This window comes from Acartia tonsa, chromosome 3, assembly GCF_053477335.1.
Source record: "Acartia tonsa isolate MP-2025a chromosome 3, ASM5347733v1, whole genome shotgun sequence".
In the NCBI taxonomy this organism is placed as follows: Eukaryota; Metazoa; Arthropoda; class Copepoda; order Calanoida; family Acartiidae; genus Acartia; species Acartia tonsa.
In genome coordinates this window covers 33,236,928-33,258,540 of record NC_137262.1, presented here as the reverse complement: position 1 = coordinate 33,258,540, position 21,613 = coordinate 33,236,928, and the positions used below count along the sequence as shown (strand labels likewise).

Below are 21,613 nucleotides of genomic sequence, written 5' to 3'. Positions count from 1 at the left end.
AGTGGCTTGCGTTAGCGGGATGTGGATTCGTGGAAGGGTGTTAACTCCCCTAAAATTAAAATTGGGAACATCTGCCTTTCCTTTTTTTTTCACCCCCTAATTGTTTACACCCACCAGGTGAAACGCTGTGCACGCTACTGTTACACATACTGAAATAATACATCTATTTTTGTTTCGTATTTACAGATAATTGACCGCGGATACAGAAAGAAAAATGACAAAATGTTAATCCAAGAATAAAAGTATTTGTCATGCTTATTCATTGTCTTATATTTCATGGGATGGTTTTATGCTATGTTGCCTAAATCAAAACGAATAGTACATGCATATGCTTTTAGGTTATGCAACAGAAAAAAATGTATCTTTTTTTAGAATTCTGGTCCCGATTCGTGTCAAGCACAGGATATAAACAAAATCCAGTATCTACCTGTCTTCAGATATAATTAAGTCAGTTATAATAATAAAACAGCTTTTCCGTGTATTTTTCATCAAATATGTAGTGGTTTTAACATTTAAATCATTAAATTATCATATTATTATAAGTTGTGATATATAAAGAATTGTTTAAAGTAAGTAAATTTTGTTTTTATTAAAATATACTTTAAATAAAAATTCCGCACGTTAAAGTTGTTTAACGATTAAACATGTTTTTAACTTTAAAAAATAACTTTATATCTTGCAGTAATTATTAAACATATCAATAAATAGAGGAGCATTAATTATAACCATATCAAATTACTTATTTTATAGCAGTTACGCATAATTTGATTGAAGAGAAATATTTATATTCATGTAAAATCAAACTTCTGTACACGAAAAAAATATCTATCTCTTATGTATATATTTTTAAGTTAAATAGTAGCTGTGGTACTACATAATATCTATATATGTATCTAAAATCTGGATGTAATTTTTGATGTATAAATGCCCATGTTAGATTTATTTATGGCGGTTACTTTAAGTATGACTGTATATTTGGCACAGTTTTTTACATTTTGACAAAAAAACATCCAGCTGTATTTCTGTCAGTTGCAGGAACGCCATGTACCCTATTAAATATCTGTCTTTTTGTATGTTTGTCTGTAAGTACGTCTAGATGTAGAAATGTCTTAATGTCTGTATGTTTTCTGTCAGTCTTTTTGTTTGTCTGTAGTATATCTCTTTATCATTCTGTCTATCTCTCTCTCTCTGTGTCTGTCTGTGTGTGTATCTATCCGTTCGTATGTCTGTCTAACTGTCTGTGTGTCTTCTATCTGTCTGTCTGTTTGTCTGTATTATACCTCCATATCATTCTGTCTGTGTGTCTGTCTATCTGTCTGTCTATCTGTCTGTGTATCTGTATATCTGTCTGTATGGCTATCTATCTGTCAGTTTGTCTATATATCTGTATATCTGTCTTTATGGCTATCTATCTGTCAGTTTGTCTATATATCTATAATTATTTCTATTTATCAAACTATTTATGAATTGTATCTATCTAACTAAGGCACTATTCATCTAAAGAGTTTCTGTATGCTTATCTTATGTATCTACCTATCTAACTATTGTCTAGAATGCCTGGGAGCACATATTCCCAAGACACCCTTGCCATGGAGAAGGCGAAGGCAACCAAGACCTCCAAGGTGCTCTTCAACTCCTGCGTTGCTGGATTTATAGGTAAGAACATTAAAGGCAGTTAGCTTTTTGACACTATTGGGCAAGGACGTCAAAGCTTCTTATTTAAAATATATTTTTACCCTCTAAAAATATATTAACGCTATCTCCAAATTCTATGGGATGAGGGGGGGAGGGGGGCTTACCCTCTCTCTAGACGTACCTGCTCTTGGGATGAGATAGTTAATTTTTCAGTGGCTTTTTATTCAGCTAAGTATTACTTAAAGGCTACAAAACAGCCAACAACCCACGTAAGGGAGCTCTTACAAACGAAACAAAATTGGTGCAGGAATTAGCGATATATTTTTGTACAATAATACAGATAAACTTCCTGATTTTTTTTTATTATGTTTTAAGATTTTCTATTAAAATTTTTTAGGTGGTGTACTGTTGTTGATGGCTTTCTGTTCCCCGTATTGGCTGCAATCATGGGACGACACAGCCTCACCCTTTGTTAGCATGGGCATTTGGGAAGCTTGCTTCTACAGATTTAGGTAAATATATTCATACTTATAATAGTCTTACTGAATAATATTTTAATGTTCTTTTTCCTGTTATTATTATAGTTCTTACTGGCAGTTATTAATAGGTATTATCATTTTTATTTAAAATCAAAGATAAAACAAAATAATCAATGTCGCACCAGATTTCCATTTACTCTGATAAAGTAATAACGATACCCCCCATCCAACCCCTTTACCCCAAGTCCTTCAAACTGAAACAAGGATGACAACATCCATAAAAGCGAAGCACTGAAACAGTAGGACAAACGGACATTAACACTTGTATAGTATCTGAACTGAATAATCAGAATTTAAAAGTATAAGAGCCAAAGCAAAATTGTAAGTAAATTTGTTGAAAAGCTGCTTGAAGCAGGATAATGTTTATGGACATACTTAAATTTTTTGACTTGATTATAGAGTTGCTTCGCTTATAATATTGTTCTTTGTTGTCCCAGGAATCAATATACCAAAAATCAGATCAAACGGATAATTAGAACACTTGAAAATTTGTTGTTAAAAAAGGAGAAAAATCAACATGTTTAAAATGGACGTAGGGACATTCTGGTAATGATTATAGAGTTGCTACGCTTTCTAAATCGTACCCAACTACTACAGGAATCATCATGCAAAGTTTGAAATCGATAGGACAATTCTAACATGCCTAAATTAACGAACAAAAGCTATCTATCTCGGATGGACGTACGGACGGACGGACGGACGGACCGACCCTAATTATAGAAAAGCTTCGCTTTTAAAAAAGTACCAATGAATGAATTCCATATTAGAAAGTTCCTTGTTAATATACCCACGTACATCCTATATCCATTAATGAACCAAAATAAAAGATAATGTGGTAAGCCGAAGCGTTTCAGCTCACCGGTTGCGAGTTCGAATCCAACGAGCCCTAGCCTTGAAGTATTCTACCAAAACAAACTAGCAGGATTTAGTCATACAGAAATTATATATTTAACTGAATACATTTACAATGGACAGTTAGGGAGTTGAATCCATTTTTATAGAAGCAGAAACATAATCTATGATTATGGTTTGGACCCTCTGAAACTGTAATCTACCCTTCCACTTTCCCCTCTCTTGGTGAAGATATCTTCAACGCTGATACGATTTTTGAAATATAAGATTCCACTTTTGTCTCTCTTGTTGAAGATATCTTCACCAAGAGAGGCAAAAGTGGAATCTTAAATTTCAAAAATCGTATCGGCGTTGAAGATATCTTCACCAAGAGAGGGGAAAGTGGAATCTTACATTTCAAAAATCGTATCGGCGTTGAAGATATCTTCACCAAGAGAAGGGAAATGAGAATCTTACATTTCAAAAATCGTATCGGCGTTGAAGATATCTTCACCAAGAGAGGGGAAAGTGGAAAGGTAGATTACAGTTTTAGAGGGTCCAAACCATAATCATAGATTATATTTCTGCTTCTATAAAAATGGATTCAACTCCCAAACTGATGGATGTTTACTATATATATACAACAGATTATAACAATAGGTTAGGTTTGAAGGGGGTGTGGGACACAAGGGCTTAGCCCACGGCGGTAGACAGTCTGTGGGGGTAGCTGTGGTAAAAGGGGAGGCAGCGCCTCCCGGTTGTATAGTTGCGTGAGGGGCGCGTGATAGCTGCGTGTCCGTGCCCCTCCCCATATTTAGCCAGGCCAGTTTGACCGCTGCGCAGCGGGGTCACCGGCGGTCATGAGGTAAATGGTGATATAATGGGATTAGTGCAGAAGGCTTGTTATGATAAGCCACTGCGTAGCAATTCTGTAAACTACCCGTCCGTCTGTTGCCGTATTACCACAATAACACTGATATTATAATTGTGAAAATTTCAGATATCCGAGAAACCAGATTGACAAACTGTTTACAGGATGTAATCCTATTTGGGGCACAGAATACAGAGAACTCAGGTATCAACAATATATTTTCTGCAATATATTTATTATTACTTGAATTATACCAGATTATCATGCACCCTAATAAAGTGAATCTTGTAGCTGGCTAAAACGATCCAACCTATTTAGACCATCTCCTCCTCTCCTACTGAATGCACTGATTATATTAGCCGCACAGTTAGACAGTCGTAAAGGTCTTATTTATAATATAGGCGTTGCTAATTGTTTATAACTAAAACTAGTTTCTTTACACATAGCTTCTAGAGTTTAAGGGTTTAAGGGGTCCTGTAAATAGCCGAAAACATTCCCAATACATTTATATAGCTTCCCTGACAAGTACACCATATTCTTACCAGCATTTTCCGAGATCATTATCTTCACACAAGAAAACCTTACTACTATGTATTGTAGGATATGATTAAAGTAAAATTTATAAATTTATTCGTATTTCATTCTATCTCTATTTATCTTATTTTTCTTATTTATTTATTCTAAAAACAAAATATCAATAATTAATGTGTTCTAATTATGTTCAAATATAAAAAGTGTTTTAATTTATACTGTAGTAATAATTATTATGGAAATGATTATCCTTGTTATTTTTCAATTATTTTAGGGAATGGTTGTTACAGCCCTGGCTTATGTTGGTTCAATTCCTGATGTGCGTCTCCTTCATATTCTCATTTTTAAGTCAGGTAAATCAGCTTGCGTAACCTTTATATGGATTTTGGCTTTCTTATGCGTAGCGCATTCAAGGACTTCAGTATGAAATTTAGACTAAGGCGTGCAGAAGGGTGAGTTTATCTACTCTGTGCTTTAAAATCTAAGAGGGTTGAAACTACCCCCTAACAAAACTAAGGATGGTGTATAAAACCCACTTTGAGTCCAACCCCTTTTTACCCTACACCTTTTCAGTATTTTGATTATGTAGGGGGGGGGGGGTGGGAGGGGATGTATTCAACTCCTCTTTTTGTTTATATTATATCTCTTAACCCGCCAACCCGCTTTTACACCCCACTCGATTTTAAGCTGCACAAAGCTATAAAATAATTTTGTTAAATAAATTATTATATTATCTAACCAACGGAAATCTTATGTTCTGTGTTTTATATTATAAAATCTGCTAAATTATTTGTCAGTTTTCATTCTTATGTTTATAGAAATCTAATTATTTATAGATCTTTGATGTTGGACTGCTTCTTAGAATGCCCCTGGAAAGAATTTTGAGGTAATTATTGCTAAAATCGCAAAGATATTTTGTATGTCATTATCCATCTCAAATATTACATTTGTTTATTTAATTAATATAAAACATATATTGTCTCTACAGTGTAATGGACGGACGGATGGACGGAAGATAGATGTTTATTTAACTTGAGAATGTTTACAAAGCAATGAGAATGTTTACAAAGCAATGTATGGATTTATTATTACCTGGATCTTACACCATATAAGCATGTACTCAAAACAAGTGAAACTTGTAGCTGGCTAAAATAACTATCCTTTCATCCACCTCCTTTACCCCATACCCTCCCCTTCTACGGGTTAAACGAATTGACCAATGAATGCTGGCCATGATAGCAACCTAAATTGACGACAATTTTGTTCCTTGTATATCCACTTATATTCTACAATCTACATGATATAAGACGCGAATAAATCACATTTTACCTGTTTCTCCAGATTTCTTCAGACTTCTTCAGACTGATAGGCTAAAAGACATTCTGCTTTATAGAATAGCTTTGTTTCTAAAAAGATATAAACATGAAACAACTAAAAGAGTATCAATCTATCTTTTTATGTCTTGTCATTAATTTTGTAACCCCTGTATTTAAATTACATTCATTAATTAATAATTTAGATTTGAGTACAGACTGGTGTATGCCTCCTTCATAATGAAAACGTTGACAGCCATCCTTCTGTTCATCACTGTTTGCTTGTTTGGAGGTTCTTGCTGGGACAGGGATAATAACACATTTTATAAGAATGATTAATCTTATTTTTGGAATATTGATTCCTAGGAAAACAAAGTACAATTTATAAGCGGAGCAACTCTATAATCAAGTCTTAAAAATGTAAGTTTGCCTTAAACATTATCCTGTATTTAAGCAGTTTTTCAACAAATTTACTTACAATTTAGTTTAGACTTTTATATTCTGATTATTCAGCTTGACACTCTACAAGTATTAATGTTATTTGTCCTAAATAAAAGCATAAACAACTGAAATTATAATGATTTTTAAAATGTGATATTACTGCTTGTAGAAGTTGGTTATTGTATCCTAATTACAATTATGTGAGTTGGAGCTACGCTGCTGCTTGTTTCTCTATGGTAAGTTGTTCTTGTTATTGTATCCTAATTATAATTATGTGAGTTGGAGCTACGCTGCTGCTTGTTTCTTTATGTCAAGTTGTTCTTGTTGAGTTCAGTGGTTAAAATACAAGTTTTGTTCATAAGTAGCGGAACATCAAAAGATTAATAAAACCGATTGATACCTGCTGGATTAGAACCGGTTCTCAGCCATGCTAAAATTTCATGCATAGCGTCGTATTACAGACAATTTTTTACGAATATTAAAATAAAAATCGTAAAATTATTACCAGTTTTGATATCTCTCACTTTTAGGCCATCGGGTCTAACGAAACTGGTTTTATATATTATGATTTTTTGTCTAATATTCGTGGAAAGCTGTCAATAATACGACGCGATAAATAACTATTATCTATTTCAGATTGCGCATGGCGTGGCTGGTTGGTACATGTACCTGGAGGCTAGGGACGCCACGGAGCGGAGAGATAGGAACATGGCCCTCGTCATGCAGATGTACCCCACCCCGGGACTAGAGGGTAGCTTGTCACAATGGACCGCGCATGGGTCACAGTTCATTTAGAATTAACATGGTTCATTGTAGTCACATACTCGAATAGATTACTTTCATTACACACAATCTATTCTTGTATCTAACCGGAAAATAAAGGACATCATTGTTGATAAACAAATAGTACAAAAAGAAAAGTAAAATATAGCATTAGTTATTTATCGCATCGTATTATAGACACCTTTCTGCGAATATTAAAATGAAAAATTATAAGATTAGAAGTTTAGAACAATGTTTATTTGTCACAAGAGGCCGAAGTCCCTGGCTAACAAAACTGGCATTAATATTATGATTGGATTTTATAATTCGTAGTAAATAGTCTGTAATACGGATCGATACATAATCTTTCAGTATGACTTAGAACCGTTTCTAATCCACTGGACATAAATCGGGTTTTGGAAGCCATACTGAAAAGAACAATAACAATTAAACTATTTGTTTACAGAATAATTGTTCTTTCTTTTTCTACGCTTGAGGATATTTTTCTGAATTAAATTGTTTATTATATCAACTTCCATCTTATAAAGACTTTTTCTTGTTAAATACAAAAGTATAAACAATTGCTGAACTTTATTTAACATATACAGTTTAAATTCAGAAAGATTATTCTCTCTACTTAAATCAAAGTTTGTTATGTATGGAATAGCACAGTATATTTAGATTGAATAAAACACAAATAACTTTCTGATTTTTTTTAAAGTGACTAAAAGACGAACATGATTAATTCAGAGACTTTACAGCAATGGAAAATAAATAAATTAAGCTGTCCGCCTTTTTAAAAAAAAAAAACTATTCCTGATATTGAAATAAAACACTCTTGTCAACTTTTAAACTTGCTTCATTGTTGTTAAAACTTTATATACAAGCTATATTCAGAAAAATTATTCTCTAAACAAGCATTAAACTTTAGTATGTATGGAATAGCACAGTGTATTTAAATATAAAAAAAAACACAAATATCTTTTTGTTTTTTTTTGTTTTTGAATTGACAAAAAAGACGAATTTGATATATTTGTTAGATTTGACAACCTTAAAAAGTTAAATACAATAAATAAGAAATAGAATTAAGTTGCCTGATTTTTTATATTGAACTTACTTTCTTGTATTGTAAAAAAGATCTTTTATGTTTTATTTCAATATGCTTATGACACTTAATACATTGAAAAAGCTTTTACTAGTATGAAGCTGGAATTGCACTAAAAGTATTCTTCATGTTACAGCACTTAAAATATGTATTTTAACAAAATTAGAGTATTTTAAAAAGTTATACATGGATTTTTTTTTTTTAAAAAGTAAAACTCTATTTATTTTTTTAAAAGGCTTTCTTTACAGGGGCTACTATGCATTTATATTTTTTTATCTGTATTTTATACGCTTTTTTGGAATGTACTTTTATATTTTTATAGTATGTAATGTATATTATTTGATCTAATAAATGCCAGTGAGAAAAATAGTTGATTTTTTTATTCTTTTTATTTATTTCTATAATAAAAGAAACAATTAAAAAAGGTAAGACAAAGAAGAAAACATTTATTAGAACAAAAAACTAATAATAATATGAGGTAAACTAACATATTGCACTTGTTTGTTTTGGCTTTGCACTTGGTATTTTATTTGACATAGGGGAAAATTAAATAAATTTACAAGAACGACGTTGATAATAAGTTGCACAGCAAACTTAGAAATTCAAGATAATTTTATTTAAGAAGATTTCAACAGGGTTTACTTTAAATCGTAAGGGGGGCAATTTTTCAATAGCAAATAACCAAGAAAAATAATAATAAAAAAAAAACATTTAAATGAGAAATATAGGAGGATTTTATATAGTTTAACCCTTACTATTGTTGCTCAAGGATTTACAAAAAAATTTATAGGTCATTAGCTGTAATAGAAGCCACGATATTTATGATATATGTCTGTAGTAAAAGCTGAACAAAAATCGGTCATAAAGTCGGCCAGGGAGAGGTCAAACGGTCATAACACCACTTTTCTCAGAAGGTCATTGATATCTAAGTATTCACCAAAAAATTTTAGGTTTCTACCTTATACACAAAAGTCATAATGTAGAGATTAAGATTTATTTAGAATTTTTTCTAAATTTGGTGCCACCTAACCGTCTTTGACAGGACGCCACGACCGACACAGACCACATATCCTTATAAGATCAACTCTTGCCGACGTATAATTACTAAACTTAAAAAGTCATAAAGTCACAACTCTCTATCTTACCTTCAAAAAAATGACATTGAAAAAACTAGAGGGGGGGGGGGTCAATATGACCCCCACCCCCCCCCCCCCGATCTGAAAGGGTTAAAATACTGAAAACTTAGAAAATAAAATCACGAAACCTTTCATTTTATCCGAAAAGCTCTGACTGAAAAACTAAATGATTTTTATTTTGATTTAGTTTTAGATCAAACTTTTGTTGAAGCTTTTATTTATATTTTGTTTCTTTATTCTGAATTTGTTATCATGGTCGTTTATTTGTCTTATCTTTAATACAAAGTAGAACGATGTCTGTCTGTCCGTCTGTCCGTCTGTCCGTCTGTCTGTCCGTCTGTCTGTCTGTCCCTTAAGATCTCGGTAACCACTGAACCGATCGGATTCTACTCTTCAGGGTATATACCTATTGGTCCTGTGGTGGTTTTAAGCTATTTTCTTGGGGGGTGGGACACCCCCAACTCCCAAAAAACAAAAAAATCTCCCCCCTATTTTTTTTTTTTTTGCTGAAGATTTCCTTGGTCCTTTAACGAATTTCGCCTTAATTTTTTTTATCACCTCTTGGGGCAAAGCCCCTAGAGGCTAGGGGCGGAGCCGCTAGTTGTCTTATATTTCAGTTACCTTTTTATGGATATTATTATCCTGTTTTTACATTTATTTTCTGAAATGTTTTAGGTAAGCTGCCTGAAGTTATGGAAAGAATGCTTTGAATCTCAAATGAATCTCTAAATATTATTTTAATTTATATGCAGGCATGCAAACTCTCTTTAATATTTATAGCATCATATTGTAGACAGCTTTCCGCAGATATGAAAATAAAAATTTTAAGATTAAAACCAGGCCATTGCTAACAAAACTGATATAAATTTTATGATTTTTATTTTAATTTTCGTGGAAAAATGTCTGTGATACGATGATATTTATATGATTTTTCATTGTGAATATGAACCGGATGTAATCCAGCGGATATAAATCGGTTTCGAATTTTTTTCTCTCAAAAAGACATCTACCTCCTAACAAATTCAATTACAATGTCACTAAGCGGTCATAGATGAGAAAATTTTTACAAACGTTGTACTTTAAAAGTAGGACTAAGAAGGAAGTTTTTAGTGAAGTTTTTTATTCATTTAAATGGTTGTTTCAAACTAGGGTGTCAAATTTTTCAACCAATGATTTTAATCTGCAAATGGGTAATTTTGTTTATTATGAATTGAGATGCTGTACATTATTTGATCCTATTTATCCAGAGGGGGTGAGGGTGAGATACAGAAACACAAAAATTATAGAGTTATGAAGGGATAAGTTCTCAAACAGAAAGTACCAATAAAGTTCATCTGTAGAAGTACTACACGGAATGAAAATGTATTAATTTATTTCAATACATTGTATTGTGCCAAAGTAATAAGCTTAAGTAATAAAGAAATAATTTAATTATTATATTTTTTTGTTAATATTGATTCAATAAATATGTATTATGTGTTTTTTATTGGTTTACAATTATGCAGCCTGCCTTAGAACCACAGAAATCTGTGGAGGGAGGGGGGGGGGGGAGGATAAGGATGGGTCAATATTTATCTACCCATTTCTTCCAATAAATGCACTAATTGAGTGAAGAATCCTACTCCTCCTATTAAAATCCTGTTAGAATAAGCTTGCATATCTTCCCGAACCCCACCCACCCCTCTCTCATGAGATTTATGTCGATATCCTTTCTATCTTTTTATTTATTAATATTACTTTTTTATTCTATGATATTCATTGACAAATTTGTCCTTGTTTTTTTTTAAAAGAAGAAGGAAATTTACTACTTGAGAAAATGCTTCTATTTCATTATGGGCATAAGTTAAAGGTTTATAGAAAGATCAATAGAAAGGTTAGAGGGGCTTAGGATACAGAGATATGGAACTTGAAAAAAATAGTGATACTTTACGTAAAGATGCTAAAAATTAAAAAAATGTATTGTTTTTATACATTTATACCCTATGCAATCATACATAATCCTACTTTGTTATCTTTTGAAAAAATGACGTTATACAATCCAAATGACCAATACACAGACTCAATTACCAATGGCAGGCCACGGCCAGTATATATTTTAATTGACCAATGGTGTCATAAAAGCCAATATAAGAAAGCTTTCATATATACCTTATATATAATCCTATTTATGAGCTGTGTGTTTTTTTGTGTATAGTCGAGTCTCTTTTTAACATTAAAGCCGTGTATTGTTCCATACATTTTCTTGTTAGTCATATGCATGGTATGGCAAAAAAAATTGCTACTGGGTACCTTAATTACAGTACTGATATATATCAGTTTTCTAAATGAACCTAGCTGTGCTTAAAGCAAATTGTGGTTGATAATAAAAAGATGGTTATAGTAAATTTTAGTGTTACTTTACATTTTTTTATATTTTTGCGTATGATTAAATTCAACTGCCAGCAAATTAAGGGTGGCCGTAACAAACATAGTTGCTGTTGCTATGCAGTTTTATAATAAAGTTTTCTTATTCGTTGACTTTACGACTTTGGGGACTTTTATTGTATTTTGATTGGTTACTTCATTAAGGAGAAATTTTGTGTGTCATCATTGGGGATGTACACCAATTTATCGACCATTGTCTTATCCCTTTAGATCCCTGATAAAATGGTAGGCCAAGGAAGGTTTGACTATCTTGGTTGAAGGGTCAAGATTATACTGGTTCTTAAGAGAAAGGAAATATTGCACTCACGTTAAGAAAAACAGAAAAATGAAAATAAAAAAAGAGAGAACGAGAAAAATTATTTATCGCATCATATTAAAATGTAATATTATAACATTAAAACCAGTTTTATTGGCCCCGAGAGGTCAAAGGCACGGGCTAACAAAAAAGTATTGATTTATCATTTCTATTTCAATATTTGTGGAAAATTGTCTGCAATGCGATGCTATAAATGGTTTTTCAGTATGGCTAAAAAAAATAGTTCTTAACCACCGGATATTAATCGGTTTCGAAGCCATACTGGAAAAAGAATTCAAAAATTGGAGAAAAAAGACAATTTAATAAAAACTAAAAATATGAAAAAGGTACATATAAGGGAAAAACGTTATTAAATTAAGAAAGAATGAGAAATAATTTTAAAAATATAAAGAAAGAGAGGAAGCATAAGATAAATGAAAAGATAGACAACCAAAACAACGGTAAAAAATTGAGCTTTTCATTTGCCTATTCATTAGGGGGCTAATACCTCCCTCTACACGCCACCCCTATGAGAAATTGCATCCCCCACCCTTTCCCCCATAAACCTTTCACCTTTTCCTGTAGTTGTTTTACAAAACAGCATAATTTAGATTGTTGATTCAGTAGCGCTATTTACTTTATAACTGGTGTATTTATTGACCGATACTTGTTCATAATGACTGTAATAATTCCTTGTTTGTTGAATTATTTATAAATTGCTATCACCTGAAATTAAAGAAAGGCATTTATTTAAATTTTTATTAAGTGATTTTTTTCTTGGACCAATAATTCTAAGGTTTATTGATTACTCCTTATGATAAATAGCCTTAAACCTACCCAGATACATATATTTAGCCAGTATTACAATTGGGTTGTCAAGATTATCGCCAGAAAAATATTAGCTATTAAAATCATTTACGTTGCTGTTTGGCGTTCACACATCTCCCCAATTTTGTGTGTGAAGCTGCCTGGTAACTACAAGTGATTTCTCCAAGGCATATCACTGCAAACGCCAGATCCCAGTTTTCAAATTAAAAAAATTAAAAACTTGATGTAAATACACAGCAAAGAAGAGTAGAAAAGTTAACGCTTTTGTTCAATAAATTCAATTTAAGTCAATTTATATTCTTTACATATTTGAATCCTTAAATAAACAAGAAAATCTAAAAAAATCTTGCGTTATAAATCAACTTTACGATGTTAAAATGACTTGAAAATTGAGATAGTGATATTGTTTAGTATCAAATATAAAAATTCTATATTATTGGAATCTTTTTAAAGATCTTGAAATTGGATTTTTTATCATAATGTTTTATAAAAAAATCTATTATCTCCCTTACATGGGACGTGGGTACCACTCAGTACGAGTTGTGTGTATGTGTGTGTGTGTGTTTGTTGTGTATGTTTTTAAAGATATGTAGACTTGAGTTACACTTGCTTGGTGTCAATTTTTTTGTAGAGGAAAGATTGGTTTACCAAATTATAACTAATCTATTTGTTCCCTAAAAAATCAATAATAATGTAATTTATTATAAAGTCTATGTTGTTTAATGAAGAAAACCTGTATTATTTTTTTTAAAGAATCTAAAAATGGTTTTCAAAAACCCTTTCACAAAGAAAGTATATAATTAGATTTACTTGTGTTAAATGTTTGTGCATTTTAATCTACAATTTATTAATAATGCCAATACATTGTCAATTTAAATACAGGGTGGGGCAAATAAGACCGGCAAACTTTAAACGGCCATAGCGCCAAAACTACTTGACCAATCAGGACGTTTGACCCCACTATAAAAAGCTTAGGTAATTACCTTTTAGCAAAAAAAAATCTTTGGTCGAAGATGGGCTCGTACTCCGAGCTGGCCACGCTTCACTGTATTCCAGAAATCCCGAAAAATGACAAAAAATCATAGAGAGTGTATATTTGATAATTTGGATGAAATTTTATTTAAATAGCAATAAGTATAATATATCTTTTAAAATAATGGTGAAAATACTTATAATAAGGGTTTTACACAAGGGGCGTCAAGGGGGGGGGGGTGTAAAGCTAGTCTAATTAGCACATTTCAGAACTTCCTTTATTTCTAAGCAACATTGACGGGAATCATATCAAAATATATTACACAACCCAACTAACAATGTTTGTTAACCCTTAATAGTCGGGGGGGGGGGGGGGGTATTTTAGTATTTTCTATCTCATTTTCTTTGTGTGAAAGATAGAGAGCTATAACTGAGTGACTTGTTTAAAATGGGTACGACACATAACTGAAAGTTAAATATCTCCATCCTGGTGGGCACAGGATGCCAGGATACCTGGCAGGATCATACAGGTAAAGAGCAAAAATATTTTTTTTATGACTTAAACTTAACATTTCATCTTACCAAAATACTAAAATATCCTATATTACTACATACAGGTGTTCAAGTCAATTTCCGGTTCCAGGTATGATCCTGCAGGTCTCCAGAAATCTTTAATTAACTCCTTTTACCTCAATTTTTTACTTAGATACCTCAAATTTTAAACTTAAGCTATTCTAACAACTATACACGACCAACTAAAATTTCATTAAAATCTGCCGCTATTTTCCTGCCGACTGCCGTCACTGAAATTTATATTTTGAGATTTCTAATAAATACAGATGAGTAAATTTCTTACTCATTTTCTGTGTGTTTATTTAAGCAGGGAGGAAGGGAACAATGGACTGTTTATTATACTAGTCCACAAAGTTTTATAATAGTTTTTTCTTATTTGTAGGCATAACAACTTTTGGGACTTTTGAATTTGAAGGGTTGGTTTATTAGTTGAGTGTCCAAACATTTCAACAACTAATTGTAATTTATAGAAGGGGCAATTTTGTTTATTACCATTGGGGATGTACATTATATTACCGGCCATTGTCTTATCCCTTTAGATCCTAGATATGTAAGACTCTAATTTTTATTTTCATTTATTTTAAAGGAAACATTTTTTATCTTAATCAACATAAGTTCTACTCTTCTTTGTTAATAAGTATGAAAGAACCTTTTGTGAAAGGTTGCTCAATAAAAGGGTAAAGGGAGTAGATAATGTTAAACATATAAAATCATAATATTTTTTGTTGATTAAGGAAACCACATACAAATATTTAGACTTTTAGCTTTAATGGGATCCAAGATTGACATAAATCGAGCCCCCCCCCCCCCCATAAAAGGTATGATAGTTCAGATAAGACCTTAGACATAAATGGATAATCTTTTATTTGTTTTTAAAACTTTTCTTTACTTTTAATTTTATTGAATATGTGTTTGAAATAAATAGAAAAATAAATTACCTTTTTATCTTAAAAAATTGTTATTTTTTGATAGACCAGGTATCTTTAGGGCTTAAAAAAACAAACTTCGCATAGCTTCGCATACACAGGGTAAAGTTCTCTGATATTATACATACATCTAATATCACCATGTAAGAGGATTTGCTTGGACTTTTTTGGTCTTAAAAGATCTGGAACCAAACGTAAAATTTTCCTTAGAAGAAAATTGTCTATCTTACAGAAATCGGGTATGCTAAGAAAACCATCTACAATTACAACAAAAAATGGAGATTTGACTTCTTTTAAAGACTAAACGTATAAATTATTACATACTGATTCCAAAAATATATAATACTTAAAAATAGCTTTAAAAATAAAGGGTCCACGATGATTTGAAATGTAGTTTAGTTGACCTTAAAAATAGTTGTTTACAATGATGAAAAGGAACTTAATTCCATACCTCTGGTATAATTACACATAAAATTCTTATTTTTCATAGTAAAGAGCTAATTCTTTCGGCTTTATTTCCAAAAACTTGTGTATATTACTAAACAATTGTTTGAAAGTGTATTTTCCAAAATGTAAAAAACGATTTTTTGTCACCCGTGGAACATAGTGCGCTTATGTTCAACAAGGCAGATTCGAAATGCGCCGGTGGAATAATCTGGATCCTCGACTAGGGCCCACTAAATCGGATCTTAGCCCATCTGTAGATGAGGTAGAGTTATGCAACTTGCTGGGGATACTGTTAGATACATAAATAAGACACTAGAAAAGACTAGAGCTTTCTATCTAAAGTGGTTTGGCTGTAAACCTCCGGCAAAGTGAAACGTGGCAGATTTTAAGATGTCAAAAATTGTGTGAAATCGTGAAAATTTCTCGGTTCTCGAAGTTAGAGACCCATATGGAACTTAAAAACTCATTTTAGACTATGGATTGCGCTGACAACCCTAGCTGAATCTTCATGCCATTTCCAAAAAGGTATAGAACGTCGTTCCAGCTCAAATGTGGTCCAAATAAAAGCCTCCGTGTCAAAGGGTAGCGTTAAAGTTTGGTGAATTTGGATCCTGCAATTACTCACGTTCCTAAGGAAATGGGGCCTCCCAGCAGCCCGATCTTAATTCAATGGACTTTTTGGCCTGGGGCTACTTTGAAGCATACACCAATAGACGTGCCTATACAACAAAGACCTCCCTCATTGCCACCATCAAGGAGAAATTCGCCAGCTTGGACAGGGACATGGTGACCAGGGCCTGCGGGCGGTTTAGGGGGCGGGTGAAGGCGGTGATTGAGGCTGGCGGCAATTTTATTGAATAATCTAATAGTTATATACCTATTTTGCTTGCCAGTTTTTAAAATTCAATAAAATCTTTAAAATTGACGATTTTATGTGCATTTGTTTAGAAGTTAGAATTTGTCCGGTCTTATTTGCCCCACCCTGTATATTTCAAAAAAATTATTCTTTATATTAAAAAAACGGGTTGTCTATGAATTCGCTTTTATTCATGCCCTAATAAATTGGAAAAAAGCAAAGGCTATTTTATTTTCTTTATTTATACTAAAGGCCTTTGAAAACTAACAAATTAAAAACCGTAGATCTACTCTAATTTCATGAACTTGTGACACCCTGTGACTGTAGTTAATTGCAAGCAGCACTCAACCAACCTATGCGCACACACACGCACGCACACAGAATAAAACGAAGTAATAGTGCCTTGAGAACTTTCTTCCTAGAGATTGGAAGGAAAGAATTACCTACACTACACTCAGTCGCACACAACACCAGAAAGAGAAAACCTATAAAATTTTGTTTACAAGGACTAAGGCTATTAACCCCAACCGATAGTTCTTTGTACACTTTCTTAAAGGTGATATTAAACTTTTAAATCACTAAACAGTGATTGGAAATAAACTTAAAGTGAGCAAAAAGTGAGTTAAACGAAGAACAAAAAGACAGCGGACTAATATGCAGTATTTTGGGCATTAAAAAAAATTTGCATTTAAAAGGAAAGTTGGAAATCTATGTAACTAGCTTTTACATTAATATATTTAATAATACTAAATCACTTTACTATGGGTAAACCCCCAAATTAGGCCCTTAGGGATTCCTTATTGCGTTTTAAGTATCTAATTTGTGTTCGTTGCTATGTAAAAAGCTATAATTTGGTTCAGAAACGTCCGAGTTTTTATTATTTTGAGGGGGGGGGGGGGGGTGAAATGTGGGGTTTCGAAGGATTGAAATTTGATAGGGGTAATCTAATGTATTTTTTCAAACTTTGAGGGGGTTAGACATCCCATGATTTTGTCTTTACTTTACTACATCAATGAAATAAAATGTATAAACATTTTTAAAAGCGAAGCTTTTCTATAATTAGGGTCGGTCCGTCCGTACGTCCGTCCGTCCGTACGTCCGTCCATAACGGATAGCTTTTTTTTAAATTAATTTAGGCATGTTAGAATTGTCCTATCGATTTCAAATTTTGCATGGTGATTCCTTTAGTAGTTAGGTACGATTTAGAAAGCGAAGCAACTCTATAATCATTACCAAAATGTCCGTACGTCCAGTTTAAACATGTTGATTTTTTTACTTTTTTAACAACAAATTTTTATGTGAACTAATCATCTGATTGATCTGATTTTTGATATATTGATTCCTGGGACAACAAAGTATAATATAATAAGCGAAGCAACTCTATAATTAAGTCCTAAAAATGTAAGTATGTCCATAAACATCATCCTGAATCAAGCAGTTTTTTAACAAATTTACTTACAATTTTACTTTGACCCTTATGAATTTATATTATGATTATTCAGTTCTGACACTATTCAAGTGTTAATGTCCGTTTATCCTACCGTTTCAGTGCTTCGCTTTTATGGATGTTGTCATCCTTGTTTGACAATATGTATCACTGTAATGAAATTTAAAGCAAGTTATTGAAAAAAACAACTACCAGTTATGGCAAATTTAGGAAATGTAATGCTTAAATAATAATTTCATTAATTATCTCTTAGGATACGGAAGTAATTTAACTCATTTCCAGAAGCAAATACTTATTTTAGTAGTTATAGAGCATCTGCGCTACTCTAAAACAAGAGTTATCTTTTTATCTTGAATTTTTAAGTGTGTTTTTTGGGTAGAATAATAATTATGTTATTGTTGAAATGCACAATGCAAAGATAAAATTAGTTACTTCCTTGTATGGACACTGTAAAAAAGTTCTCATATATTAAGAACTAATTTTTATTACAGTTTGTTTAAAAACTTTAGGGTTCAAAGCTTTCTTTTTTCTGGGGTTTAAAATAAGGCGCTTCAAAGGTTTGAGGGGGATAATATAATGTATTTTTTTTCAAATTTTGAAGTGGCTAAAATAAGGGATTTCAAAATTTATTGGGGCAATCACCCAATTACTTTGGTTTGATATTAATGGTTCAACATACGTTTAGTATAAATGCTTCAGCTGAATAATATGCACCTTAGCTATAGCTGCGGTTTGTTGCATTACTGGCGTTATATTGCTTCATTGAAGGCGGCTAATAGCTTAACTTGTCCGGATTTATAATCGTTGGCAGCTGCTTTTTGTCGAAAAAATACAAAACGATAGAATTGTAGCTGTCGGCTACTTAAAAATATTTAGATATGAGCATCTATCTTAGGATTAGTTTCATTACTTTAAGAATTTTACAGTGTATACAAAATACATATACATATAAGATACATTCAGATTTAAAGCAATTTATTTAATTGTTTATTTTAACATTTTGGATCAAAAGCTTCTTTTTTCACTTTTAATTCATTATTTGTTTGTTTTCCGCGGCTAAGTGCACTTTATTTTCTTACATCTATTAAAAGATTTAACTATGAATAAGAATAATTTACATTTCATTAGTACTTTAGTCTGTCTGTTTTTTACGATCTTAAGGTAATAGATCTTAAAGAAAAAATTACTTTCTTCTTTATAACACCAGAAGTCTTTAAATAGAAATTTTGATGATAATACATTTGTAATCATTATTTTATGTAAAACTTTTGTAAAGACCATTATATCAATGAAAATAACAATCTATCTAAATATTTCTAGCATAATCACTATTATTATAGTAATTATGTAGTTTCAAGAAAATTTGTATGTATAAAATAACAATTATGATCGAAATGATAATTTTGAATATATTTTTGGAGGTTTGGGAAAAGTTATGACAAATTTATTTATAAATTAATAAAGAATAGTAAAATATAATACGGCAATATCATACACAATCTTACACAGATAAAGTCATAGTTTAAGTAATAGAAATTCCCATTAAAAACTCTTCCTTAAGATATCTTAAATTGTGCCCATGAACTAATACTAAGCTTTCCTGAAAAAATGTTTGCTCTTGCCGTTTACAATACATTATTACTAAAGGGCAATTTAATAAGTTGGGAAAGGGGTTGTTGACCCCCATTCCCCCCACTTACAAGTAAACACAATATTTTTAAAAGCGAAGCTTTTCTATAATTTGGGTCGGTCCGTACGTCCGTCCGTCCGTCCGAGATAGATAGCTTTTATTCGTTAATTTAGGCATGTTAGAATTGTCCTATCGATTTCAAACTTTGCATGATGATTCCTGTAGTAGTTGGGTACGATTTAGAAAGCGTAGCAACTCTATAATCATTACCAGAATGTCCGTACGTCCATTTTAAACATGTTGATTTTTCTACTTTTTTAACAACAAATTTTCAAGTGTTCTAATTATCCGTTTGATCTGATTTTTGGTATATTGATTCCTGGGACAACAAAGAACAATATTATAAGCGAAGCAACTCTATAATAAGTCCAAAAATGTCAGTATGTCCATAAACATTATCCTGCTTCAAGCAGTTTTTCAAAATATTTACTTACAATTTTGCTTCGACTCTTATACTTTTAAATTCTGATTATTCAGTTCAGATACTTTACAAGTGTTCATGTCCGTTTGTCCTACCGTTTCAGTGCTTCGCTTTTATGGATGTTGTCATCCTTGTTATAGTAGAATTATTGAAATCTATTCCGCAACTTCACTTTAAAAGAATAGCTTATCGGTTTTGCAGCTAGCGAAAACATACTGTTACTTTTATTTGATGTACAATTTATTGTCATGATATTATGAAATTCAAACAAACAATTCACTTTTATTCTTTAGAAATTTCTCTATTGAAAGAAAAACAAATATTTTGAAATTGATATAATAAGTTCTTTTGTAATAGTGAGGGTGATTGTATTATTTTTTAACACAGCTATCTATCAATAAAATATGTTTTACCAACGGCTGTACCAAGAGGTCTTTAGGGGCACTTGAATGAAGGGGGAGGGGGGGTAGGAAGTCAATCCTCCATTTTTAATTTTATTTTTAATTTTAGTTGAAAATAAAAAGTAGAAAAATAAGGAGGTGTTGTCTTTTTTTCTAGGGGTCTGTCTTGGGAGGGTGGTGGTATCCTTCCCAAAATAGTCATAAACCTACCCAAGACCTATACCGAGCGACTTACTTACTTACAGCCATATTATCCAACAGGGGGACTTAGGCTGTTCACGAATCTTCGCCAAGATGTTCTGACTTGTGCCAAGGCTTCAATCTCCTCCCAGGTTTTGTCTAGCTCTCTGAGTTCAGATGTGAGCTTGCGTCTCCAGGTAAGCTTTGGTGCACCACGCCGCCTGGAGCCTTCTAGTTCCCAGGTCAAAGCTTCTCTTTGTACCTCGGTTATAGGTCGCCGCAGAGTATGTCCTATCCATCTATATTTTCTTTTCTTAATTTGCATATGTACGGGGGGTTGTTTGGTAAGGTTCCAGAGGTCAGTATTAGAAATAATTTGTGGATAAAATATCTTTAATATTCTTCTGAGACAGGTATTTATAAAAACTTGTATTTTTGATTCTAGTTTCTTAGTAAGACTCCAGCTTTCGGATCCATATAATAGAATAGACTTAACATTTGAGTTAAATATTTTGATTTTTGTATTTGTTCTGATGTGTGTTGATCTCCATATTTTAGTAAGCATTCCAAACGCATTTCTGGCTTTCTTTAGTCTGCTGTTTACATCTTCTTCAGTTCCACCTTCTTTGTTGACAATGCTTCCTAGATATGTGAAGCTGTTTACAGCTTCAATTTCCTCATTATCCAACAGAACAGGTGTGTTGTCGTCAATGTTAATTCTTAAAATCTTAGTTTTAGCTGCATTGATTAGTATTCCTACTGCTTCTGATCTATCTTTGATTTCGTTGGTTTTGTCTTGAATCTTGTTAACTGAGTCAGAGATTACTGCTAGATCATCGGCAAAATCTAGGTCATCCAGTTCTTCATCTCCAGCCCAAGGAAAGCCATTTCCAGTATTGCAGTATTTTAGAATGAAATCTATTGCAAGGAGGAATAGAAATGGTGACAATAGACAGCCTTGTCTAACTCCTGTTAGTACAATAAAAGAG

General features: G+C 32.2%; 2 protein-coding genes and 1 long non-coding RNA gene across 5 annotated transcripts in view; all 3 read left to right on the top strand.

Annotated features, from left to right (window-relative positions):
• Positions 1-418: 418 nt before the first annotated feature.
• On the top strand, positions 419-6,090 carry LOC145313929 (uncharacterized). The gene is made up of 7 exons (XM_080153587.1): positions 419-569; positions 1,553-1,656; positions 2,033-2,147; positions 4,006-4,080; positions 4,682-4,760; positions 5,244-5,293; positions 5,927-6,090. The coding sequence occupies exons 2-7, from the start codon at positions 1,554-1,556 to the stop codon at positions 6,057-6,059; spliced, it is 555 nt and encodes a 184-aa protein (XP_080009713.1). The 5' UTR covers positions 419-569; position 1,553; the 3' UTR covers positions 6,060-6,090.
• A 209-nt stretch (positions 6,091-6,299) lies between these two features.
• LOC145313928 (uncharacterized) lies at positions 6,300-8,227 on the top strand. The gene is made up of 2 exons (XR_013877565.1): positions 6,300-6,397; positions 6,798-8,227. It is a non-coding gene; the product is annotated as an uncharacterized LOC145313928 (long non-coding RNA).
• Positions 8,228-16,887: 8,660 nt separating this feature from the next.
• The window catches only part of LOC145313927 (uncharacterized), a 37,564-nt gene continuing 32,838 nt past the window's right edge, over positions 16,888-21,613 (top strand). For 2 of the 3 annotated variants that reach the window (XM_080153584.1, XM_080153585.1), the window contains exon 1: positions 16,888-17,184. The gene's annotated coding sequence lies outside the window, so the exon portion shown is untranslated. The remainder of the gene's footprint in view (positions 17,185-21,613) is intronic. The other variant, XM_080153586.1, reaches the window with a different exon arrangement.